Raw genomic sequence first — 27,725 nt, forward strand, 5'->3', positions numbered from 1 at the left:
TCATAGTATTTTTTTGAGTGCTAATATACTCACTTGGAGAGGCACTCACGCTCTCCAAGGAGGCTGCGCGGGTGTTATGCAGCTTTTGTTGCCCTTAGTCGCCTTTTACGATACCCTAGGCGTAGGAAGGGGTGGTCCTATTCTACTCTGCCGGGAACCACACGGCATTTTTATTATTTTTATTATTATTATTATTATTATTATTTTAAGAATTATATCATATTTAAAGTAGCTGCGGGCTCCACCAAAGCAGGCGATGAGCCGCATTTGACGACCAAGGCTCTACGGCATTGAACATTTGCCATTTCATCTGTACCATAAACAAACAAACTAAAAAATATCTATGGTTAAAAGTCAACGCTTATTGGCTGTAATTTACTTCCTTGTTTTGCTTTGCCAATATGGCGCCTTTGGTGTTATGAGATGACAACATCGCAGTTTGTGTCCTATTTGTTATTAATGTTTGAGTCAACATTAATTACCTACCTCACAAGTTCAAAGAAAGACTATAATAGTAATGTAAGTTTTTATACACTCGGACGCGATATATTCGGAAATTATCATCGAATGAATACATTTGAATGCGTCCGTGAGAAAAGTATATAGCTCCTGTAAAAATGGCGGGTGTGTTATCTTTATGGGTTGTGTTTTCATTGCTACTGGAGAAAGTTTAAGAAGTGAAATTCTAGTGTAAATGCAATTCCACATTGAAATATATAGTGAAAAGCGTGCTTAAGGACGACATGTGCTACTTGCTTCTTTGACATTTCAAGGAGTGATTGATTTAAAGACGGCGCAGGTGTAATTGTATTTGATGAAATTATCAGCATGTCTCGCTGGGGCAGAGGACGAAGCGGCAGCGTGGCTGTGCCGCTGGACAGTGCTCTATTCAGGGAGAACAGCAATTGCCCCTCGGCAGCCCGATCAGCGGGGACAGTGGGCAAATGGGGAATTACGAGCTTCACATCAATCAGAAGCGCTCCGTACGGTAAATATCATTCACCGATACATAGTCGTTTAGCCTTGAAACATAATACGTAAACACAATTTCGTATATAAATTGCTTCAATTGAAGTAACCGCAAGTGAAAGTAAAAATGAAGTATGTTTTATGAGCAATTTATTCTAATTAGATTACAATGTTGTTTTGTAGCTAATACTTAACTGACGATTTGTATTTAACTTAACAATTATATTTCAGCATATCAAAATAATATCCATAAGAAACCCGTACAAGATCAGAACAGTCCTCTGACAGTGCCAGCTGTAGAAACAGAACAACCACCACCAAAGCCCAAAAAGTTTTTTAAGTCTCGAAATGCAGAATTGTACCCACCAGTGCCACAAATTACTTATGCTCCACCAGTACCTGCTGCACCTCTTTCACCTGAACATCCATCAAATAAAGAAAAGAAAACTAATAAAAGAAGTAGATATAACAGAGATTCATCATCACCAGAGCTACCAAGACGTAACTCTGAAAAAAGTAAAATAAAAAAGGTCGCCACTAAGGCATCCAAAAAGGAAGAAACTAGTGCAGAAAATTCACAACCACCAAACAAAAGATATTTAGTTCGTAATCGGGATAAGGTTATAAATTATGCTGAAGACGGGAGCAATAGTCCTATACCGGAATTTACAAGATATGAATCATTACCTCCTAAGGTGCCTTCACCAAAGGCTAGTCCTTTGGTTAAAAGTCCATCACCTGTTAAAATGGACGTTGTAAGCCCATCAACAAGCAAAGAAACAAATGAAGAGCGTAAACCTCCTCCTATAGTACTGAGAATATCTAAAGGAACATCAAGGATAGTAAGTACAGATTCAAATGAAGGTTTTACATCACCAAGTTCAGATAGACATTCTTCCATGGACACACACTCTGACATGGGTTCAGACTACAAGCGAAGTCCTACAATGGAAAGTATCTGCTCACCAAAACATGAAGGTCTTAAAATAACCATAAAATGTTCAGGATTAAATCAAGATGTCAAAAAAGAAAAGAAGAAAGATAAAAAAGAACATAAATCACATAAACGTCATCACAAAAATACTGATGAGGAGCCCCTTAAGAAAGCGTCTTCACCTCAACAAGGTTCAGATACTTATGACTTATATAGAACTCTTGCATCTCCAGTCAACGAAACTGATAAAGAACCTATTAAGAACAAACATAGTGATAGTACTATTGAGTCACAGTTGGCAAAATTGGACGGTACAAATATTGAGTCTCAATCTACAGGTTCTGAAAAACAATCCAAAGAACCTCAACCTGAACCAAAACCACCCGAAAGTACAGGAAGATCCAGAAGAAATAGACCTAATATAAACTATAATGAAAATGATGATGATTTTGCTGTAGGAACTAAATTTTCAAGTAAACAAGTAATTAAAACAGTAAGTGATTTGAAAAAAGAAGCCAAAAAGGGAAGACGAAAACAGGAACCAATAGCAGATACATCTGTCAGTGTATCTTCACCTGATAACCAACAAGGGATTGACACTGAGTATCCCCAAGAACAGAATGTCCCAACTGATATACTATCCGGAAGTGATAATAGTAAGACCAATGGAGCGATTAATAAAAAATTGAAAAAGCAGAAAAATAAGCATAATAAACATTCAAGTCCTAATGCAGCTGTTGATGTTCAAGAAACATCACCAAGTCTAGAAGATCAGAACCACGAAAAGGAATCTGAAACTCTTCTAGAGCAACCGATAACAGACTCTGAACCAATACAGGATACAAATGAAGAACTAATTCCAACACATTGTTCAGACTCTGCTTATAATAACTGTCCTAATGAATTCTCTGAAGAAGAAGCACAAAAATGTCAACAAGATGAAGTTTTTAAGTCTCCTCACCAATTAGATTCCGAAGAGCATACGGAGGACAAGCCAAGTGTTAAATTAGTTATTACAAAGAGAAAAGGTTCTATATTCAAAAGCAAATCTTTAGTGAATGACAATCCTTCACCATTGCCAGCAAGGAAAAGACGTCATCTTTATAAACATGAATGGGCTAATGATGTAAGTATAGAGTAAATATTATTCTTTACAAACCCTTATTGAAGTATGTAGTCTGATAATACTAATAGTCTTAAGATCTGAAGTAAAATCAAACTATCTACTTAAGGGATGAAACTTATCCTTGCATATTATAAAAAGAAGTCCCCCGGCTGTGTTTTTCTGTCCTCCTGTCTGACTGAATGCAGCAACTCGAAAACTACCAAACGGATTTTTATACGGTTATCAACAATAGAAAGAGTGATTCTTGAGGAAGGTTTAGGTATTTATTATGCTTTTATGTAAATTAGCAGAAATACGGCGATAAATGTTGAAGAGGTCGTAAAAAATGTCACCAACTGGGAGCTTTCCACGCGAACACTGCGTAAACTAGCAAAAATATAGTTAAGTAATGTTCTAGTGAATTCAAAATCTATAAAAATGCTACAAAAAAGTCCGCTATAGCATACCTCTATCTCTTAAAAAGGAGGAGGTTACTCAATTCGACCGTATATATATATATATATATTTAAATATATGTTCGGGGATAACCTCGTCGTTTTATGAACCGATTTTGATAATTCTTTTTTTGTTGGAAAGGATATATCCCTAGTTTGGTACTATGATAAGGAAACCAGGAGCTGATGATGGAATCTCAGAGAAATCGAGGGAAACTCGAAAATCCGCATAACTTTTTACTGGGTGTACCGATTTTAATGATTTTTAATTTAATAGATATAATTGAAGTCGGTTTTCCTTCGTTTGCCAGCAAACACAATTATGTTCAAACTTTTTTAAATTAAAAAAATTATTATTTTTAAAGCTATTTTCTTTAGTTACTGAACCAATTTTTATCAAATTTTGTAAGCATCTATAGTTTGGTCCAACTTGAGAGATAGGGTAGTTTTTATCTCAATCGGACCCGGCAGGTGGCGCTGCTATCGATATGTAACTCTGAAAGTACTGAACCAATTTTTATCAAATTTTGTAAGTATCTGTAATTTGGTCCAACTGGATGGATAAGGATGGATATTCCGGCCAGGACAATGTCTGCCAGGTCCGCTAGTTTATATGTAATTTAGTGTGTTAACAGAGCTCCAAGACAATAAATATGCTGTATTAGTTGTTAACCAATATAAGATACATAACAGATTGCCATTGTAATAAAATTCTAACACTGTACTGTCATGAAACCCTAATCAATAGTACACTAAATCAATTAACCCTAATCAATATTGCTGGACATAGTAACAATACAAATGTTCTTTTTTTAGCATAAATTATAGTAAGATTATTGCCTAACTAGTTCTTTAAATGTTATTGATTATATTTGACCTTTAAATAAACTAATTAAAATTTTAGAAAGGAAATGAGACACCGAGACCTGAGCAAGCTGAAGCACAAGAAACTAGAAATACAGTTGCTGAAGTTTCAGAAGAATTAACACGAGTCACAAGATATAGAGCAGCTGATCCTATAATGGATAATCCTGCAATAAATGAACCAGTCAAACCTTATACCAGTGTCAAATGTGCTAAAGAAGCTAAGGAGGTAATATGTGACCTCATAATGATTCTCCACTTTTTAAACATGTACTAAATTAGTTTTGCCATAGATACTATAAATACATAATAATAATAAATAAAATAACATACATTTAAGTACTGTGTATAATTTGAAGTAAAAAAACTAACTGACAGTAACAGAAAACTAAAAAAAATAATTATCAATTCAAAATGTATTATAATAAGTTAACTGTAATAGGATGCAACATTATTTATGAACCAAATTCTAAAACAATCTATTTCACATTTTAGTACTACACGGTTGTGCGGAATGTGAAAAAGGCTCATCAGATACAAGAAATTGGAGAGTTTCTGGAATTTAATGATGATGTTGATTATCTTCTAGATGCATTGCAAGTGAGTATTGTATCAAACAACTATATATATATATATAAAAATTTCGTGTCACGATGTATGTGGACGATAAACTTCGAAACTACTGAACCAATTTTTAATGTGTTGTGGGTATTTGTACTTTGCACATATTAATGGGGACTTGAAGTATCTGAGTTAATTGTAACGTAACAATCATGTGTTTAGAACAATAATTAAATTTCTCCTTGCTATATATGACATGGCACGGATGACCACCTTAATCAAAAAAATTAACTAGGTTGTAAGTATATAACAACATTCAACTTGACATTGCATTAGTCCAGCGGACACACATTGGCTTATGGGCATTACGGGTTATATCCTTGCACCTAGTTACATTTGTATTTGATACAGATATTTACTGTGGTCTGGGCGTTTGTGCTTGTGTGGGTGTTTTCATACCCTCGACACAGGAGTAAATCCTAGTGGGGACAATCTTCCTGTTGAGAGTGTAAATAAATATTGATTTATTTATCTATGTGCTAAGGACAACAACCCCATGTCAACTCGCTGCCTGTCAGCGATCACGCTCGCGAGCAAGTGCACGGCGCCCGCGTTCCGCATGCACCTGCGCGCGCACGGCACCGTCCAGAAGTTCTTCAGCGCGCTGCACGACGCGACCGACGACCAGGTGAATGTCACTCCTATATGCCTGTCTATGCAATGTATCAGCTGCTATGCGTAGTGATCGCTATCAGTTATTTATGGTAACAACCGGGACCGACGGCTTAACGTGCTCTCCGAGGCTGTCGGTTAGTTTCAATACACTATCTATCTATCTCTGAATTTTGCTTAGTAGAGATAGAATTTTAATGTAAATTCATTCATCGGCCTTAGTCTGTCTATTGCAGACGATTTAAACAGTTTCAGACAGACACTGTGTCGCCTAGGTCACTCTTCAGGAAAACGCAGAGATGTAAATATTCATACAAATTATATCAAAAACCTATAGCTAGTAAGCAAAACCAGAGATAGATTATTGAAAACGGCTGTAAGTCTAATGATTATGTTCTTAAGTTAAATTGGTTTGAGCTATGTAGTTCAATAGTGACAAGGATCTAACTTTTCACTATTTCTCCAGTTTGTCACTGTGTTTAGATGAAATAATCTTACGACTGTAAACAAGAGAAGGATTAAGAATTATTCTTCATTCTTTCTATTGTTTCAATCATGTGTTATTTGTTACATTTTCATACATTGAGACTGGTCAATAAACCATTTCAAATCAGCCATTTGAATAGGTATATGATAGTATAAAGATGATGATAGATGTAGCTATAAAAATTTACTAAGAACTAGAACTAAGATCATTTTTAAAACTTTGTCTTATTATTTTATTATGAAACCATAATAATTTAAATATTATTTTGAGTCCTTTACAGTAATTAATGCAAGTGATAAAAAATGTAATATAAATAAATAATTTATAGTACAAAAACTTTATTATATGTAATTCAAGTAAACAAAGATTTAAATCTTTTTAGATTTTTTATGTTTGTTACATTAAACTACTTATGTGAGAATAAATTATGTAGATGTGCATGCCTTTGTATATAGTTTTCTAAGGTTTTGTTCCCATAATAATATAGCATATTATAAATTTTAATTAAATAAATAAGTTTTTTTTTTTAAAGTTGCATTATCTTCTAAAACCAGTTTTATGTTTGTAGAGTTTGGGACTGTGTACAGCAACAGTGATGTTTGTGCTGTCTCAAGATCGTCTAAACATGGATTTAGATAGGGAATCACTGGAGCTAATGTTGAATCTACTTGAATCTGATGTATCACATAAGTAAGTGATATTCTTCAATTACCAATTATTGCTACTATGGTATGTTATAATTATTGATTTTTTTTTTTGTGTTGTCTATGATATTTTTTCATACATCTAGTTGCTAGTACAAGTACTACTACTATATGACTACTACTGTAGTTTACTAGTTATATGTTAAATGTGAAGTACAGTGTTTTTACCAATTCACCTAAGAATCATATATTTTTAGATTTTTTTGTTTTTATAAGCTCAAATATTAAATGTTTCTTAAACAGAAATGCCCTTGATGATTGTGGGTTAACATCGGCGCAATTAGCAAAGACACAAGAAAGGGTACGAGAACTTTGTGCTGAAATCAAAAGCCAAGGGAAAGCAAATCATCTTGATTTGGATAATATCACGGTAAGTTATACTATTTACTATAATTAAGTAGTGTTTATCATCGTGAGAAGAGTAATTAAAAGAAGCTTATTTTATTCATTTTAGTAAAATTGATTATAATATATATTTTCTAGAGAATTCAGTTTTGTCTGAGTCTTTAATTTATTTGTCAGTGTTTTTTTTTTTTAATTTTTGTTTGTAAAAACGGTAAAGGAAGTAGTAAATAAAAAATTTTGTGAGAAAAATCTTTGTGATTTATTCTATAAATATATACCAGTGTATTATTTGCATGATATGATACGTATAAAATGACTCCAGGTTGGGCACCTGGCAATGGAAACGCTCCTGTCGCTGACGTCGAAGCGTGCCGGCGAGTGGTTCAAGGAGGAATTGCGCAAGCTGGGCGGCGTCGACCACATCGTGCGCACCATACAGGACTGCGCCGCACGCCTCGACGAGCCCGCCGCGAGCTGGGGCGGCGCGCAGGTCGACACGCTGCGCAAGGCCGACCGCTGCATGCGCGTGCTGGAGAACGTGAGTACCGGCCCTCGACGAGCCCGCCGCGAGCTGGGGCGGCGCGCAGGTCGACACGCTGCGCAAGGCCGACCGCTGCATGCGCGTGCTGGAGAACGTGAGTACCGGCCCTCGACGAGCCCGCCGCGAGCTGGGGCGGCGCGCAGGTCGACACGCTGCGCAAGGCCGACCGCTGCATGCGCGTGCTGGAGAACGTGAGTACCGGCCCTCGACGAGCCCGCCGCGAGCTGGGGCGGCGCGCAGGTCGACACGCTGCGCAAGGCCGACCGCTGCATGCGCGTGCTGGAGAACGTGAGTACCGGCCCTCGACGAGCCCGCCGCGAGCTGGGGCGGCGCGCAGGTCGACACGCTGCGCAAGGCCGACCGCTGCATGCGCGTGCTGGAGAACGTGAGTACCGGCCCTCGACGAGCCCGCCGCGAGCTGGGGCGGCGCGCAGGTCGACACGCTGCGCAAGGCCGACCGCTGCATGCGCGTGCTGGAGAACGTGAGTACCGGCCCTCGACGAGCCCGCCGCGAGCTGGGGCGGCGCGCAGGTCGACACGCTGCGCAAGGCCGACCGCTGCATGCGCGTGCTGGAGAACGTGAGTACCGGCCCTCGACGAGCCCGCCGCGAGCTGGGGCGGCGCGCAGGTCGACACGCTGCGCAAGGCCGACCGCTGCATGCGCGTGCTGGAGAACGTGAGTACCGGCCCTCGACGAGCCCGCCGCGAGCTGGGGCGGCGCGCAGGTCGACACGCTGCGCAAGGCCGACCGCTGCATGCGCGTGCTGGAGAACGTGAGTACCGGCCCTCGACGAGCCCGCCGCGAGCTGGGGCGGCGCGCAGGTCGACACGCTGCGCAAGGCCGACCGCTGCATGCGCGTGCTGGAGAACGTGAGTACCGGCCCTCGACGAGCCCGCCGCGAGCTGGGGCGGCGCGCAGGTCGACACGCTGCGCAAGGCCGACCGCTGCATGCGCGTGCTGGAGAACGTGAGTACCGGCCCTCGACGAGCCCGCCGCGAGCTGGGGCGGCGCGCAGGTCGACACGCTGCGCAAGGCCGACCGCTGCATGCGCGTGCTGGAGAACGTGAGTACCGGCCCTCGACGAGCCCGCCGCGAGCTGGGGCGGCGCGCAGGTCGACACGCTGCGCAAGGCCGACCGCTGCATGCGCGTGCTGGAGAACGTGAGTACCGGCCCTCGACGAGCCCGCCGCGAGCTGGGGCGGCGCGCAGGTCGACACGCTGCGCAAGGCCGACCGCTGCATGCGCGTGCTGGAGAACGTGAGTACCGGCCCTCGACGAGCCCGCCGCGAGCTGGGGCGGCGCGCAGGTCGACACGCTGCGCAAGGCCGACCGCTGCATGCGCGTGCTGGAGAACGTGAGTACCGGCCCTCGACGAGCCCGCCGCGAGCTGGGGCGGCGCGCAGGTCGACACGCTGCGCAAGGCCGACCGCTGCATGCGCGTGCTGGAGAACGTGAGTACCGGCCCTCGACGAGCCCGCCGCGAGCTGGGGCGGCGCGCAGGTCGACACGCTGCGCAAGGCCGACCGCTGCATGCGCGTGCTGGAGAACGTGAGTACCGGCCCTCGACGAGCCCGCCGCGAGCTGGGGCGGCGCGCAGGTCGACACGCTGCGCAAGGCCGACCGCTGCATGCGCGTGCTGGAGAACGTGAGTACCGGCCCTCGACGAGCCCGCCGCGAGCTGGGGCGGCGCGCAGGTCGACACGCTGCGCAAGGCCGACCGCTGCATGCGCGTGCTGGAGAACGTGAGTACCGGCCCTCGACGAGCCCGCCGCGAGCTGGGGCGGCGCGCAGGTCGACACGCTGCGCAAGGCCGACCGCTGCATGCGTGTGCTGGAGAATTGAGAACCTTCTCCATTTTTTTGAAGTCTGTTAAAAATCGGACAAATCCTCGCTGTTCCGTGTTTTCTTGACTGTCCCCATGTAGTAGTTTTAAAGAATTTCCTATATATTTTTATAATTTTGTCTTCAAGCATATAAAAAAAGAAGTAAAAGTTCGTACGCGGCCGGTAAAGGCAACAGAAAGTACAGCGAGACTGAGCGAGTGACGGCAGAGACAGCAGACAGCAGAGAGTACGGCCTCAAGTGTCAAGTGTGCGCGCAGGTGACGCAGCAGAACGAGGCCAACCAGCAGTACCTGGTGTCGGGCTCGCTGGGCGCGGCGCGCACGCTGGCGGCGCTGCTGCGGCGCTGCGTGCGCGAGGCGCGCGCCGAGCCCGCGCTGCGGCCCGCGCTGCTGGACGCCGCGCTGCCCGCCGTCAAGGTGCTCGTCAACCTCTCGCACTCCTTCGGGTTCGCCTGTGAGTACTCTACTGTATACACTAACGACTAGTTTAGTAGAATCTCAAATGGTGAGTGTGTGAAAATAAAATGGTATTGTGTCGTGTCTGTTCGATGACGTCGTTCTAATCGTTCTAATTACTAGAATTCTTGATACGGTCAAATCGAATTTGAATTAAATAAAACCAGTACTTTTGTAAGTAATGTAAGTTGTTATAACATTTTAAAGGACAAACAGATGTTGTAAAAACATAATTATTAATATAATTGATATCAAATTACTTATATAATGATTAACATACAGTGGCGGACTAAATTTTCGAGCTACCCTGACTTTTTCAAATAATTGATAAAATATTTTAATCCTTCACTTGTTAATCATTTGAGCAGTTTAAGAATATTGAGATATAGATAATAACATGCATATTTTGTTTGTACCACGATAAACGATTTCCGGCGGTGTGTCATTTTCATAATAGTGAAACAAACGGAACGTTTAGGTTTGAAATTGTATTCAAACTATTTCCACTCACGTGGTGGTCCGAAGCCCTTCTACGCCACTATATAATCCTATTCTTGTAAACTATAAGCTGCAATTAAAATATTATTATAATAATGTTGTTATAAAAAAATTGTCCAAAGGATATCAAGACTTTTTAGAAAAACTTTGCTTATAAAGAGAATGCAATAAATAATGCTACTATCTACAGCTTTCCTATTTAACTAAATTTTAAGCAAGAGTCATAGCGAACTTATATTCAGCGAAATGATTATATGTCTATTCTTTTATTTTAGCATCTGCACTTGGAGCTCAAGTAGTGGGAGAACAACCCGCTTTAATGGAAATTTGTTTAATAATGTTAAACAATCAAGGGAACTTCATACCAGATAACAGAAATTTCGATTTTTGTGTTTGTGTAAGTATATGATTGAATTCATTTTCTGTAAAGATTTTATATACTTATTTTTTCCATTTAATATTAATTACTGCATATATCTTTTTAGGTGTTGATGCTTCTAATTAATCTAGTACAAAACAATGACGTTAATACGCAAAGGCTATTAAATGTTCGGATAAGAGTGGACAATGAACATGATATCATATCAAGGAGTGTATCAGCACTGGACCTTATCGTTGACTTATTCTTTAAGAGAGAGGAACTAGCAAGGTATTTATATTTAATTACAAGGACACCAAAAAAAAAAAATAGTAAAGTAAATACGTGCTGTCAAGTCTTTGAAAAAGTAGTCAACTGATCCCGATCAAATTTAAATGGGCTTAATTAACTTTCGACTAAAACAAGAATCATCAGTCTTTACACCTAGTGAAAAGTTATATGGTAGTGTAGGTCGACGAAAAAATAGTCAAGTCAATACGCATTATTTGATACAACTCGAAAAGTACTTGTCAGACCTCAATTAAATTTAAATGGGACCACATGACACGCACCAACTTTCAATAAAAAAAAAAAAACATCGAAATCGGTCCACCCAGTCAAAAATGCTGAGGTAAGATACATTAAAAAAATACAGTCGAATTGAGAACCTCCTTTTTTGGAAGTCGATTAAAAATGCTTTGCATGAATATTTATAACTTACTAGCTGTGCCCTGCGGTTTCACTCGCGGTCAAATAAAATAAAGCATATATTTTAAGTTGGACAAAGTTACATTTCTGTGCAAAATTTAATTAAAATCGGTCCAGTAGTTTTAGAGATTACTCCCGGACAACCTTCGTGACACGAGATTTTTATATAGGTATATGCATTATTGTTGCCTTTTTTACTGGAGCTGAATTGTGGTCTCAAAATTTCACTATGGAAATACTTTTCTAAAGTAGTATAACAAAAATTGTTATTTTTTATCATAGATATGTTTAAAAATCGTAACCTTTTTTTAGTTTTTTCGTGTTTTCAAATGCTGTTTCTTGACTAGGAATTTTTCATGCATTAATATCCTATCAGAATTTTTTAAATATAGTATATGTGTGTATTTATTTATAGGAGAGCAGAAGAAAATACTGATGCTTTATTAGATGGTGAAAAGGACGAAGAAACAGAGAATGATAAAAAGAAACAATCACAAGATGACATTGACGAAACAGTGGCTAAATGTAAGAGCATAATTTTTTTTCTGGCAGCACTGTAAAAGTATCTTAATATTAATACATGAATTATATTTTTTGTTGGAACTATAGTTGTACATAATTGTAATTATTGTTGGAATATAATTCAAATTTTTGGAATGTAATTCAAACTTAGTAAGCTTCAGACTTATATAATCATATATCTTATATATCTTATTTAATCATATATCTTATATAATCATATATCTTATATAATCAGGTGGCGTTAGTTGCCTTAATAGTATGTTCTGCATTGACTCTGTATTAAAAATAAAAAGAGTAAGATTGCTTGTTTCCTAAATAAAAAAATAATATAGCAACTTGTGGAGGCCTACGTCCAGCAGTGGACTGCGATAGGCGGAAGTGACGATGATGAGTGATTAATAATATGGGCCGTTGATAGAAATCTTCGACGTCGATTCGATCTCGATTCTTTTAGTGCACTTATACCTTTTATTACGTTTAATTTAATTCAAAGTTAACAACCGCTCCGAGACAAATATTTGTTACTCGCTGCACTGATGCACTGACCCGCCCTGACCGCAGTGCTGGCGCGCGCGGGCGCGCACATGGAGCACACGATGGTGGGCGCGTACACGGCGCTGCTGCTGGGCCACATGGCGGACGCGGCGCCGCCGCACGCCGCCGCCGTGCGCGCGCGCCTGCCCGCCTTCGCGCCGCTGCTGCCCACGCTGCGCAAGTACTTCGCCTTCCTGTCGCTCACCGCCAGCGTGAGTACCGCCCGCTGTCTGTCTCAGCTCTAGCTCCAGCACTAGCTCACCCGTACACGGCGCTGCTGCTGGGCCACATGGCGGACGCGGCGCCGCCGCACGCCGCCGCCGTGCGCGCGCGCCTGCCCGCCTTCGCGCCGCTGCTGCCCACGCTGCGCAAGTACTTCGCCTTCCTGTCGCTCACCGCCAGCGTGAGTACCGCCCGCGGTCTGTCTCAGCTCTAGCTCCAGCACTGGCTCACCCGTACACGGCGCTGCTGCTGGGCCACATGGCGGACGCGGCGCCGCCGCACGCCGCCGCCGTGCGCGCGCGCCTGCCCGCCTTCGCGCCGCTGCTGCCCACGCTGCGCAAGTACTTCGCCTTCCTGTCGCTCACCGCCAGCGTGAGTACCGCCCGCTGTCTGTCTCAGCTCTAGCTCCAGCACTAGCTCACCCGTACACGGCGCTGCTGCTGGGCCACATGGCGGACGCGGCGCCGCCGCACGCCGCCGCCGTGCGCGCGCGCCTGCCCGCCTTCGCGCCGCTGCTGCCCACGCTGCGCAAGTACTTCGCCTTCCTGTCGCTCACCGCCAGCGTGAGTACCGCCCGCTGTCTGTCTCAGCTCTAGCTCCAGCACTAGCTCACCCGTACACGGCGCTGCTGCTGGGCCACATGGCGGACGCGGCGCCGCCGCACGCCGCCGCCGTGCGCGCGCGCCTGCCCGCCTTCGCGCCGCTGCTGCCCACGCTGCGCAAGTACTTCGCCTTCCTGTCGCTCACCGCCAGCGTGAGTACCGCCCGCTGTCTGTCTCAGCTCTAGCTCCAGCACTAGCTCACCCGTACACGGCGCTGCTGCTGGGCCACATGGCGGACGCGGCGCCGCCGCACGCCGCCGCCGTGCGCGCGCGCCTGCCCGCCTTCGCGCCGCTGCTGCCCACGCTGCGCAAGTACTTCGCCTTCCTGTCGCTCACCGCCAGCGTGAGTACCGCCCGCTGTCTGTCTCAGCTCTAGCTCCAGCACTAGCTCACCCGTACACGGCGCTGCTGCTGGGCCACATGGCGGACGCGGCGCCGCCGCACGCCGCCGCCGTGCGCGCGCGCCTGCCCGCCTTCGCGCCGCTGCTGCCCACGCTGCGCAAGTACTTCGCCTTCCTGTCGCTCACCGCCAGCGTGAGTACCGCCCGCTGTCTGTCTCAGCTCTAGCTCCAGCACTAGCTCACCCGTACACGGCGCTGCTGCTGGGCCACATGGCGGACGCGGCGCCGCCGCACGCCGCCGCCGTGCGCGCGCGCCTGCCCGCCTTCGCGCCGCTGCTGCCCACGCTGCGCAAGTACTTCGCCTTCCTGTCGCTCACCGCCAGCGTGAGTACCGCCCGCTGTCTGTCTCAGCTCTAGCTCCAGCACTAGCTCACCCGTACACGGCGCTGCTGCTGGGCCACATGGCGGACGCGGCGCCGCCGCACGCCGCCGCCGTGCGCGCGCGCCTGCCCGCCTTCGCGCCGCTGCTGCCCACGCTGCGCAAGTACTTCGCCTTCCTGTCGCTCACCGCCAGCGTGAGTACCGCCCGCTGTCTGTCTCAGCTCTAGCTCCAGCACTAGCTCACCCGTACACGGCGCTGCTGCTGGGCCACATGGCGGACGCGGCGCCGCCGCACGCCGCCGCCGTGCGCGCGCGCCTGCCCGCCTTCGCGCCGCTGCTGCCCACGCTGCGCAAGTACTTCGCCTTCCTGTCGCTCACCGCCAGCGTGAGTACCGCCCGCTGTCTGTCTCAGCTCTAGCTCCAGCACTAGCTCACCCGTACACGGCGCTGCTGCTGGGCCACATGGCGGACGCGGCGCCGCCGCACGCCGCCGCCGTGCGCGCGCGCCTGCCCGCCTTCGCGCCGCTGCTGCCCACGCTGCGCAAGTACTTCGCCTTCCTGTCGCTCACCGCCAGCGTGAGTACCGCCCGCTGTCTGTCTCAGCTCTAGCTCCAGCACTAGCTCACCCGTACACGGCGCTGCTGCTGGGCCACATGGCGGACGCGGCGCCGCCGCACGCCGCCGCCGTGCGCGCGCGCCTGCCCGCCTTCGCGCCGCTGCTGCCCACGCTGCGCAAGTACTTCGCCTTCCTGTCGCTCACCGCCAGCGTGAGTACCGCCCGCTGTCTGTCTCAGCTCTAGCTCCAGCACTAGCTCACCCGTACACGGCGCTGCTGCTGGGCCACGTGGCGGACTCCAGACTTCCAGGCCCCGGCCGGTACCGCCGCAACCGCTATGTCCCAGCATTTTAAATCTGTAATATCTTTGAAATTCTTTGTCTGTAATATCTTTATAAATATTAATTTAAATTACATGCTGTTAGGGGTCATATTAATCTAGATTAAATACACAATGTTTTTAAGGCACTTAATTGGATAAGGATTAATGATCCGGACACATGCTTTTAAACGGATTTTTGTATCTAATTGGTAAAACAAATTCGCCAAATTACACCGAATGTAATTTAAAAGAAGACGTATATCACGTTATGGTAGAATGTGTTCAGAACGAAGTCGAAAGATCAGTTTTGCATGTGGATTTGTATGAGGTTGGCAAGTGTATCTGTATTCTGGCTTACCCGGTATCTGAGGAAGCCAGAATGCTGTTTAAAATTGTGAAAGTAACTGTTAAGTGTAGATAGTATTGAATATTTTTGCAAGACCTATGAGGGTGGCATCGTCAGACTGAGGAAACCCTTCATAAATAATAAAGATTAAAAAAAAGTTAGGATTATTGCTATATTGTTTAAAATCGCTTCGTAAATAAGCTATTGTTTCTCGTAAAAAGTAAATGATAAAAAATAGTAATTGTGGGTTATCCCTAAGCATATAGACATATATCATCGCGGACATTTTTGTAGACCTTTTTATGGTACATTATTTTGATCTATCTCATAGAGTTCAGCCAGCGTTTGCAATGTAAGCGCAAAAAAAAAGGTTTTTATTTACATCACATTAGAAACCTCTAAAATTATCAGTATTTCTCAACCATATTATGCATGTATTATACATATAAACCTTCCTCTTGAATTACTCTATCTATTTCAAAAACCGCATCAAAATCCATTGCGTAGTTCTAAAGATCTAAGCATAAATAGGACAGACAGACAGACAGCCGGAAGCGACTTTGTTGTGATAAAATAACAACTTTCCTAATAATTATCTAAGTATATTTTAAACGTATTTTATATAAAGGTTTATCATATTCATACATATGTATATTTTTACCTGCCAGGTAAAGTCACCCTCAAAAACTTGATTTGACTGGTAAATTATAAGTTACTTTGATTTTTATTGATCGCTCATATATCCAAAAGCTGCGAAACCAAAATTTGTAGTATATTTAGTAGGTAGATAAAAATCTAACAATGTTAGAATCTAGCAGTGAATATCACAGCAAACGGTGAAGCATTTCTTTAATATCGTATAACTTAGATACCATCAGTAACAAACGAATGTGATCTGTACGTATCGAGCTATTATTCATCGAACAAAAAGTAAATGAAATCATATTAATTTAAGTTCGAATTTATTACAGGGCGAGGCAGCTATCGTTGCCCACGTGAAATCGACGCAGCGCATTATCGAGTTAATGGAGAACAGCGACAAGCAGAGCGCCGCCGCCTCGCCCTCCGACCTGCCGCAAGACATGTCGCTCAGCGGCCTCAACTACTCGCTCAACTACAACATGAACTCTTCTATGGAGGTGGACAGCTACCACTGAGACGCGACCGAGTGACTACCGGATCCGGAAATTACTAGTACCGGTTCTCCATATTCAAAAAATGATCCGTTTTACCCATAAATGAAAACGAATTGAATGCAACCTCAAGTATTCGTTCAACTAAATCAACTTGAACCGCTTGGCCTCTTCTATGGAGGTGGATAGAGCTGACAGCTACCACTGAGACTGGCGACTGAACGTTCTGTGATCAGCTTTACTTATAAATGAAAATGAAACGTTTTTGGAATATAGAAACCGGGCTTAAGTTAAATTTATCAGTGATTGTCTTAATAGCATTTCGTTTCTGTGAGCGCATAGCCATATAAATGAACTATTGAGATACACTTTGCGTGAATATCGGTCATATTATGTCGCACTTCGCCGCTTGAAATCGTGTCGCGTCGCTCACTTTGACGAGTTATTCATCTGATACGGTCGGATATCACTGGTGGTGTACATTACCGAAGAACTGATTTACATTTATTATTATGAACAAAACTAAATTTTAAATTTTGTTATATTGTATTCCTATTTAATAAAATATACACAATTTCATTATTACTTTATTAGTATAATTCGAAAGTAATTCTGTGGTGTGCATATATATATATATTTCTGATCTGTACTGTACAGTAGGACCGGTATTGCACGGCAACAAGTTTGTGGACCGTGTATATAAAAAGATAGTGTTAGGAATGTGGCTAGATCTGGCGGGTCCGATTTATTTTACATTTTGAAACATGTAAATATTATCTAAAAATAACTATGAAAAAACAGATTGAGTCAACATATTGTTAGTCATAGTAAAGTATGCCATTTGTAAAAATAAACCGTTTACATTTGCGTAGGTGAATGCGTTAGTGCACTCGGCTAGTACCTCATCCTTTCTGTAATAATACTTCTTCCTTCTATAAAATAATTGTAAATATAATTCACTATAGTAATTAAGGTGTAGTTAGCTGCGTTGATTGATTATGGGTTATGAAATCTTAATTAAATTGAGATATTCCGAGTTTAAGCCATTAAACTGGCAATATAAAAGTGCAAAAATAGTCGAATAAGTGTATAATAAATATTGTATTCTTTTATGTGAATATTGTGTCGGCACTTTTTGTATTATAGGTTTTCGAGAGAGTTACAAATTATCGAGTATTGTTCTGATGAGGCACAATTCTTTATTGTAAATAAATTAGTTAGTGCTAATAGATCGGTCTCTGTTGACTAAAATAGTATAAGCGAGGTTATTTGTATGCGAATATATGAGATTCTAATGATCGTTGCGATTTGTACAAACACTAATTGTGTTAGTTGCTCGCAAATGAGAGATGATTTATGCTTACATTAATAAATAGGACAATCTATGATGTTGGACTTTTTATCAATAGCTTATAGCGTTACCGCATCTCCTGTTTTTCTAATTTATAAATTTCTCTAGCCAACTCAGACTAGAATTTTTACTTTGACGGATTTTAATATTGAACTGTATTAAAGAAAAAAACTTGAGGCATTATATTTTATGCACATTTTACTGGTCGTTAAGATAAAAGCCATAACGCATCGTGAATAATTTAACACGATTTTTGAGAGTGAAGCGTCAATACAAGATGGCGCGGGCTACCACTGACTGTGTGTAATAATATTGCGATGATTGTAACAACTGGCCAGCTCGACAGGACGTGTTTAAAGCTAGACAAAATTAATTAGGGTTTCTGTGATTGTTTCATCAGCTAGATAAAATGTATGAAAATATCATTCGATAAGTGACTAATAATTTTCATACTTTTTACCTATCAAAATATAAATTCATCAATCGATATATAGTAACAATATTGAACTGAGATCTAGCAACCTATGTAGTTAAAAATTATTAGTATTTTATATGACGCTAGAATTGATTAGGAAATATTGAAAAGGATAACGGTACCTTCAGAGTTTAAAAATACTTCATAAATTTATTTTGTGTTGGTCAATGTGGTTGTGCGATGGTATGGACGCAATCATTGTCAACGCCAGCTATTTTCAGAAAAGTTAAAAAAAAGTATGTTTATTAATTGTTAATGACAGCTTTTTAGCTATTAGTCTAGTCAACAAGTTCAAAAAAGTGTTAAATAGAGGTAAAGCTCCTGAAAAGGCCGCGCGGAGAGCTACTTTCAGTGTTAAATTAAAATTATAAATAATAGAAACAGAACTCCGGGACTGGGACTTTTTTATTGGAAAATTCCTTAAATGTTAATAGTTTTTGGAGTTATTAACGAAAAACGACTTTATAAAAAACAAAAAACGATATTAGAAAATCCGACCCATTTTTCTAGACGTCATTCCGGACTGCTTGAGCTATGGTTTACATTTTTAGGAGCTTTATCTCTATTTAACAGATTTGAAATTGTTGACTACACCATACAAACTACAGAAATATATTTTAAGGCATTCTACTTAATGTGTTTTGTTGGTTTCTAAAACATTTTATATTTGCACGACTAGTGTTAATTTGAGCTTTTACATGAAGTTGCGCAAAAATGAATAAATATGTTGATGTTTCAGTGTATCACGAATGAAGAAAGACAAATTAATCACTTATATTTTTAAGTGTATTTTTTTTTTCTTTAAATCGGCGTTCTAATTTCTTTATTTCTTCGATTCTCGGTATTTTAATTTTAATGCTCAACTTACGTGATATATCTAATGACGATTAAAAACATTGTAGCTGTATGCAACCTTTTTTGGAACTATTAATCTGTGTGGCTGATCATATTATCTCGGCTCTCAGTGTTTTCTAATTAATTTAGATATTTCACAATGTCACTTTTAAATGAGACGCTATTGTTCATGCATCCAAACGATCCAAAGTATGTGAATTAAAAGTATGTAGTAGAAAACCAAATTTAAATAAATGTTAACTGTTCAGTTTCTACACGTGATGAAATATTAAGAGTATAAAAAAAATCTTAAATGTTCGTAATAAATTACAACAATTCTTATTTGTCTGTTGTGTAATGTGTTTATCGCCGAGTTACACGAAAAGAAATTAAAATTTAAGTAGTGATTAAACTAATTTAATCGCAAGAATTGTATGAAATTCTTGTGATTAAATTAGTTTAATCTCTACTTAAATTTTAATTTTGTTTCGTGCAACTCGGCGTATATGAAGTAAAATTGTTAGTAAAAGTCTAAAGAAATTACACTTATTGTTTTATCGGGTGCGTGCTTTTGGTACATCGTTAGACAATAAACTATCCAATAGTTTGAGTACTTAATAAATATTTAATGTTTATAACATTTCAATTCACACTTTATATTTCGTATTAAAATATGGTAAAATTTGAGATTCTCGATATTTCGGTGACGTGTAGACAATAAATATCGAAAATATTAAAACAATAAACGCGGTTAGTCCCGTTTTAATGAAAGTGTTAAGAGAATGTATAATTGTATTTGCAGGCAAACAAAGAAAAACCGACTTCAATTATATCGACAAGTAATACAACGTAGTTAGTCGAAAAAATAGTCAAGAAAATACGCATGATCAAAGATTACTTCAAAAGTTGTAATCAGATCTCGATGAAATTTAAATGTGACCACATGATAAACATCGGCTTTCGATTAAATTAAAAATCATCAAAATCGGTACACCCAGTAAAAAGTTATGCGGATTTTCGAGTTTCCCTCGATTTCTCTGGGATCCCATCATCAGATCCTGGTTTCCTTATCATGGTACCAAACTAGGGATATCTCCTTTCCAATAAAAAAAGAATTATCCAAAATCGGTTCATAAAAGACGGAGTTATCCCCGAACATACATATATATATATGTTGTACACGGTCGAAAGAAGTCGGTTAAAAAGAATGAATACTACAAATATATGTGACAAAAAACTTTATAGTAAATTAACCTACTATATGTTTGAATGTTGTTACTTTGTCATGTAATTGCTGAGTGAATTGAAATATAGCGTCTCATTAATCAACGTTTCTTTAATTTATTTGTACATATTTTGTTTGCGCAACGTAATAATGTTTTATATTATAACGTACTGTTTGATTAACATATTGTAAGATTCAGTTCAATCATAAAGGTATCAATAAATGACGACAAGGTTTGATTTTAATATATTTTCACCGCAGTAATGAAACGACATTTTGTGACAGCTTTACTTAATTTTTAAGAATTTATTTAGCGGTAACTAGTAGTTTTTATCTTAGCGAGAATCTAATACCAACTTATTTTTTATTATTTTAGAGTAACACTTAGGATTTTTATAGACTGCGTATTTTGTGTTTGTTGTACAGATATAATTATTCTTATTGCCTAAATTATATTTACGTAATTTATTGACTGTAGGTGTACGAACTAAGCTTAGCTCCATGCATTTCGTTATCAAATTTCACTTTATCACACTTGTGTTTTAGTACTTTTATTGTATGTTATTTTAGATAATCGGGAGAGTTTGATATCTTGAAAAATTATTATTGTATATGTAATGTAATAATTATGTTATAAAATATTACACGTAATTATATTAAAAGAAGGACAATTTAAATATTGTATCTCTTAACTGTCCTTTACCCCGTGACTGATTAATAATAAAAAGATATTTTATCTATAATAATACTTATATTTTGTGAAAATATTACATACTTTTGTGGCAATAACTGATGTATCTTTCACATCACGATCTAAACAATCAATTCAATAAATATTTAAAAGGCGTAAACTTAACTTTTGTTTTTTTCACTACAGATCAAATTTGTATATTTGTTTTATTAAATACTTCATCATACATATTTAATGTATCACTAACATAAAAGATATGCGAGCAATAGCGTACATTAAAATTAGAAAATGCCACATTCGACATGAAATATTTACATTCAAGCACCTAAAAATTCAAAATCAATATGTAAAACATCTAAAAGAGTAAATATCTCATGATTTTGGTAGATAACGATATTGTATAATTTTATCTAAATCTTTATATCCTGTCGACGGCGTCTACGCGAGCAACGGCTGGCGCACGCACACCGTTCCAATCACCGCTCTCGGTGAAACGTTTATTTACTGATAATAGTTGTTCAAAGTTCGCTTTGGCAAGTTTGTGTTTGTTACGTACTTTTTGAACGAGCTCCTCGTCATATACCAATTCTGGATTCTCCAATTTTAAATGTGCTTTCATTTCTTGCACTGTTATTAAGAAACAATTCCATGGAGACCAATCTTCGTTAACGTGCCATCGACATAGTCTGAGTTCGATCATGTCACTACACTCACTTATTGCCGAACGAGAGTGCCAAAGCTTTTCTACAATAAAAAATATGTCTTTTTCTTGAAGAACGAACGCTAACGATCCCCAACATTTTCTTCGTCTTTCATCGCGTTGTACTGTTCTTAAGATAAATTTGTACGGAGTCATATCGATCCAACAACGTTCCGAAACATCTTTCCACGAACAGGACGTGCATACGAGGAAACCACTCATTTTGGCATTTAAGGGAAAGTCGGTGTGCAATTTAACTTGATGACACATCTCACAAAAATGTAATCTGTCATTCTCCATTTTTCGATAGTCTCTTATTTCCTTACATTTCGTAACTTCAGAATTAAGTTCAGAAGTTTTTATCAACTGAAAAACGCAAGCAGCAACTCTTCGTCTTAGGAATTCTAGTTGATAGTCGTTACATCTTCTTACCAGTAGATCGCACTCTCTGTCTAACAGCGTTATAATTTCTTCAGCTAAAGGGTGATGAAAATCTTGTAAAGCAAACTTCATGTTAACGAGTAGCTCAATGCGATCTTTGCTTTCTAAATCCTCTCTTAAAAATGTATTATATAACTCGTTCAGTTTCCTCGCTTTTTGAATTTCAACCGTTTCCATTGTGATTAGTTTACCGTCACGACCATACCAAGCAATAGGTTTAGAAATTTCTTCTAAAAATTGCTTCTCCTTTATTTTTTTATTATCTTCCTTAACTTTCACTCGATAACCTTCAATACAACGTAAAAGTTCTACTTCTTTATCCAATAAAAGTGTAAATTCAGCAATTCTGGGGCCTTTTGAATGCAATTGAGATATTCTTGCAATTTCAGCGTGTTTCCAGCGATCAACCTAATAATAAACATTTTTATAATTAGGTTGCGTATTTTGTTAGAATATAATGTAAAAGATAAGTAATTACAATATTTGTTATTGCTAATTTAATGTAAAGAAAATATATTTTATTATTAAAGGTATATTAACCATAATACGGTAATTCGCTTGTCTTTTTACACTAATATTATCCTACAAATTGTAATTTAATTATAAAAATTTTACCATTGCATAAAGTTGATCGAAATCTTCACGTGTCCTTGGAAACGTTTTAGTAATGAGATCTTTCTTTAATCTCCTCTCAATAGCTTCGCGTTCTAACCTTCTTTCTTCTTCCATTTTTGCAATTCTCTCCCTGAAAATAACATTTTTATAACTAATCTTTATTGGCTAGAGCACCGACGCGGTCAGTCGGAGATGCAGGTTCGATCCCGCTGGAATAGTCGATTTTTGATATGATATTAAAAAATGTTTAAAATAATCTTGTTCGTTCATCTCATCTTTCTTGTTCATCGTTAATGTTTGTTCTAAAAAAAATGACATCAAAATATACACGTAATACGCATTATTTGGGATTATTCAAAAACTATTCACATTCCGATAAAATTTAAATGGGATTCAAATATATAATGGATATAAGATAATTGTGTTTGCAGACAAACGAAGAAAAACCGACTTCAATTTTATCGACAAGTAATACAACGTAGGTAAACGAAAAAATAGTCAAGTAAATACGCATTATCAAAGATTACTCTATAAGTTGTAATCAGATCTCGATGAAATTTAAATGTGACCACATGATAAACATCGGCTTACGATTAAATTAAAAATCATCAAAATCGGTACACCCAGTAGAAAGTTATGCGGATTTTCGAGAGTTTCCCTCGATTTCTCTGGGATCCCATCATCAGATTCTTATCATAATACTAAACTAGGGATATTTGCTTTCCAACAAAAAAAGTTTTATCAAAATTGGTTCATAAACGACGGAGTTATCCCCGAACATACATAAAAAAATATATATACGGTCGAATTGAGTAACTTCCTCCTTTTTTTGAAGTCGGTTAAAAATAATTGCTAAAATCGTTACACCATTGCCGTCGAATCGAGAACCTCCTCTTTTTATTGAAGCCGGTTAAAACTACTGTCATAATTATATATAAATGACCAATTTTTATATTTTATATCCTATAAAAATATTTACATGCATAATTTTAGCCACTTTTTCACTTTTTGTCTGAACTGATGATGTCTAAAAGCTCTTTGTATTATTGAAGCATAATGTTTGTGGTTTAATCTTGCAATCATCTCATCGTAAGTCTCGTAAGGCTTGGGTACGATTATCCTGTCAGTAACGTTTGGTATATATGCATGTACGGTAGTCATTTGAGTCGCACGACTGTAACTCGTGTCCTGAAAATCAAAAAATAAAAATTTTGATTTTGGATAAAATTACCTTAAAGCCGAAATAATAAATTTAACAACAAATTGATTTGGACGAAGTATGGCTATATAATCCCCGGTCCGATCGGTCCCGGTTGTTATCGTGTACCTACACCTGATAGCGATCGTTACTCGTAGTAGGGAATATATCCGCCAACCCGCATTGGAGCAGCGTGGTGGATTAAGCTCTGATCCTTCTCCTACATGGGGAAAGAGGCCTATGCCCAGTAGTGGGATATTACAGGCTGAAGCGATGTCTGTATAAATTAAGGTTATAATCGAACGCTGAGTATTATCATTTATAACCCTATAATTTTAGATTAAAATAATTAATATAGTAAGCTTATATACCTAATCTTAATAGACTCATAAAATACTTACATATATTTTCTCCCGCATTTCAGCTGTTTGAGTATCTCGACAGTTTTTGTTTTCTGGTGGTAACTTTTCAGGTTTCTGTGGTGTCTGTGTATAAGCGTGATGATAAATCTTGCCTAAAATATATAACAAAATATTAAGTATTTTGAGATCCTGTTTTTGAAGTTTTTATTGAACCACTTACTTAACTGACATTTCCATTAATTGTATAGAAAGGAATTATTGGTAATAAAAGAGTTACATACACATACATACAAAAAGCGTTACATTACATACACATACATAACATCTATAAATTTCTTCCGGCGACCAACAGGTCCCCCCAATGTCTGCGGAAGTATATTTTAAGCAAATAATAGTATAACTTTAAACTTGCCAACCTGTGTGTACATTTCTGTAACCGCCTAGAAAAGGCTTTTTCATTAGCTCGGAAAATATTTCGACGTTAATATGTTTTAACGTGCTCCCGAATGGTACCATTACCGTCAATACGTCATTTACGGGCATTTCTTTGTATAATTTGTCTAAGTTTAGTTTCTCATTATTCTTTGTAAGAAGTTCCACTTCTACTATACCATACTTATCGTAGTCAAGATCTAATAGTGCCATACGATCCTTCAACGGACGATCTTCACGCAATAAAACTAAATTGTCCGGATCCACTTGAAAGACGCCAGCCAAATTATTTTTTACTTCGTGTACTTTCATTATTGAATGGTAAGAACGAGTAAACGCTCCGTTTTGATTTCGTATTCTAAACTTAATAGCAATAAATGGCATCGTCTTCTTTTTCGGCATCATGCTTTGTATGAGTTCATGAACATACGATTCTTTGGGAATAGATGCAAGCGAAAACTCCTCAGAATCCTTTGTAAACACATCTATTACAAGATTTCCTAGCGTATCAGTCTTAAGTTCAGAGAGTAGAGACGTTTCTTTCAAAACGTTCCTATTCTTAGTTAATATAAGATTATTATTTGATACAGAGAGTAATTTTGCTAATTTTCTTTTGACTAATTTAAGTGGGGTATTCGATGGGAAGACTTTATTGAACTCTTCGGCGGGACGAAGAGGCGATTTAAAATGTACGAGAATATGACTAACTGGACATTTGTATTGTTCAAGATCTCTGGCACAAGGCGCTGTCTGTAAACGAGATTTTGCTTCATCATCTACGGTGATAGTTGAGCGCTTATAGGGCGGAGCCGTCAGTAGCTTTTCTCGGCCTAGTTCACATTGACACGCAACTGCACCCTTCACACAGTCCGGATTTGGGGCAATACCCATAGTTTTTTGAGAGTCCATGTTTCTTTTATAAAAATTGTAAATAAATAATAAAGTAAATCACAAAAGCTAAGTAAACAATTTTTATACAATGGTCCTTATAAATTTAAACACTACAAGTTACTGACAACGTCCAAAATATTATTTTTTTTGCTACGATACTGTTGCTAGGCGATAAAACATTAATGAATCACCAATAGTTTTTTAATATTAGAAGATAGGAATCTGCTTAATGGATGAAAGTTATCATATATATTATTACGCTAAGGTTAAGATGTTTACCTCCCTTTTAGAAAAAAACCTCACTATTATTCTACATAAATTACATATCATTTTTTAACCGACTTCAAAAAAAGAGGAGGTTACTCACTTCGAACGTATATATATGTATGTATGTTCGGGGATAACTTGGTTGTTTATGAACCGATTTCGATAATTATTTTTTTGTTAGAAAGCTGATATCCCAGGTGTGGTACCATGATAAGGAAACCAGGATCTAATGATGGGATCTTAGAGAAATCGAGGGAAAGAGGGAAACCCTTAAAAATCCACATAACTTTTTAATTTAATCGAAAGCCGATGTTCATGTGGTCACATTTAAATTTCATCGAGATCTGATTACAACTTCTGGAGTAATCTTTGATAATGCGTATTTATTTGACTATTTTTTCATCTACCTACGTTGTATTACTTGTCGATATAATTGAAGTCGGTTTTTTTTCGTTTGCCAGCAAACACAATTATATAGATAATTGCTTGCTCTACCGGCATCCACAACTAATAAAAAATGGTATCGCTTTTGTTTTTGTAAATTAATTAATTATTAAAATTGTATATATAACGGCTTTGATTTTGAAACAACGTCAACATAATTGACGGTCGGTAAATTTTTTATTCAATTCCGGGCTTTTTTTCCTCAAATCAACGCGGGTGAAACCGCGGGGTCCAGCTAGTTTTATAATAATTTATACAAATAAATAAAATTAGAGTGTCTTTTGTAATATCAAAATAACCGCTTTTTACTAAATTCATATGTATGAGGTCATTGAGTATTACGTAAAGCATAATTTTAGTAATTTTTAACCCCTTCCTCCCCCTTGTCAGCGTAAGTCAGCACCCTATCCTCTCCCCCCTATGCTTACGTAAACATTGGTATGTATATTTTTAATCTATTCAGAAATAATAAATAAATATTGCTGATGTAACCACAATCTAGACTCCCCCGGCACCCATGTCATCAAAAATAAGCAAAACATAGATCCCCCCACCCCCCGTCGGTGTTTACGTAATACTTGAATGACCGCTATGGATACACGGTACACGTACCAACATAACATTTTTTTATAATTTTTGTCTGTCTGTCTGTCTGTTTGTTCCGATAAAAAAAAAAAATAATAATACAGATGTTTGCTGTGGTTTAGTCGCTCCAACTGGGGGCCGTTGAGTGTGAAGCGTTTATTATTATTATAAATATTTTCAAACTAAATTAATGTTTAAGGTAACGTTACAACATAAAATACCTTTTGAAAGAATTATTATACAGCAAAATTTAAATTAACGCCTATGAAGTTACAAAGAGGAAAAATATAATGAACTAAAAGAAATAACTACAAAGACATTAACAAAGTTATATAAAGGTATTCTACAAATTACTTTCAGGGTTGGTAGTCGTACGTACCTAATTATCTCGTTCTTGATCATAAAGGAAAAACACACGGAACGCTTCGGGGCTCTCCATGAAATTATAATACAGTGAAGCAAAGTACACTTTAAAGAAAGAATTAACCGCTAAGCTTTAAAAAACTGTAAACTCCTTTGATCGTTTTAAAAAGATCTAACAACAAACACTAAGCGATCTAGCCACTTTTGTTTTTTTTATTCAATATAACTTTATAAGGTGTAGGTAGGTATATCGAATTCTCGTAATATCATTTAGGTTTAAAAAACTAAATTGTAAGAGTTGAGAAATATTATATATGTAGTTATTGTTCTAATATATACCTACATATCACTACATTATTAATTATAATTTTTATTCAAATGGAAAATCTTT

General features: G+C 39.4%; 2 protein-coding genes across 2 annotated transcripts; one reads left to right on the forward strand and one right to left on the reverse strand.

Moving 5' to 3' along the window:
• The first annotated feature begins 370 nt into the window (after positions 1 to 370).
• Positions 371 to 17,848, forward strand: LOC123658079 (protein wings apart-like). The gene is made up of 14 exons (XM_045593553.1): positions 371 to 988; positions 1,201 to 3,029; positions 4,368 to 4,556; positions 4,823 to 4,927; positions 5,433 to 5,576; positions 6,616 to 6,737; positions 6,995 to 7,121; positions 7,419 to 7,634; positions 9,740 to 9,935; positions 10,711 to 10,832; positions 10,921 to 11,084; positions 11,917 to 12,026; positions 12,585 to 12,769; positions 16,299 to 17,848. The coding sequence occupies exons 1-14, from the start codon at positions 829 to 831 to the stop codon at positions 16,482 to 16,484; spliced, it is 3,855 nt and encodes a 1,284-aa protein (XP_045449509.1). The 5' UTR covers positions 371 to 828; the 3' UTR covers positions 16,485 to 17,848.
• A 3,606-nt stretch (positions 17,849 to 21,454) lies between these two features.
• On the reverse strand, positions 21,455 to 25,693 carry LOC123657888 (IQ and ubiquitin-like domain-containing protein). Its single transcript, XM_045593379.1, has 5 exons — positions 24,769 to 25,693; positions 24,392 to 24,504; positions 23,772 to 23,980; positions 22,793 to 22,922; positions 21,455 to 22,585 (listed from the first exon to the last, which is right to left on the reverse strand). Exons 1-5 carry the CDS (start codon positions 25,691 to 25,693, stop codon positions 21,455 to 21,457), a joined length of 2,508 nt encoding a protein of 835 aa, XP_045449335.1.
• Positions 25,694 to 27,725: the final 2,032 nt, after the last annotated feature.

The sequence above is a fragment of the Melitaea cinxia genome, chromosome 11 (assembly GCF_905220565.1).
Source record: "Melitaea cinxia chromosome 11, ilMelCinx1.1, whole genome shotgun sequence".
NCBI classification, from domain to species: domain Eukaryota; kingdom Metazoa; phylum Arthropoda; class Insecta; order Lepidoptera; family Nymphalidae; genus Melitaea; species Melitaea cinxia.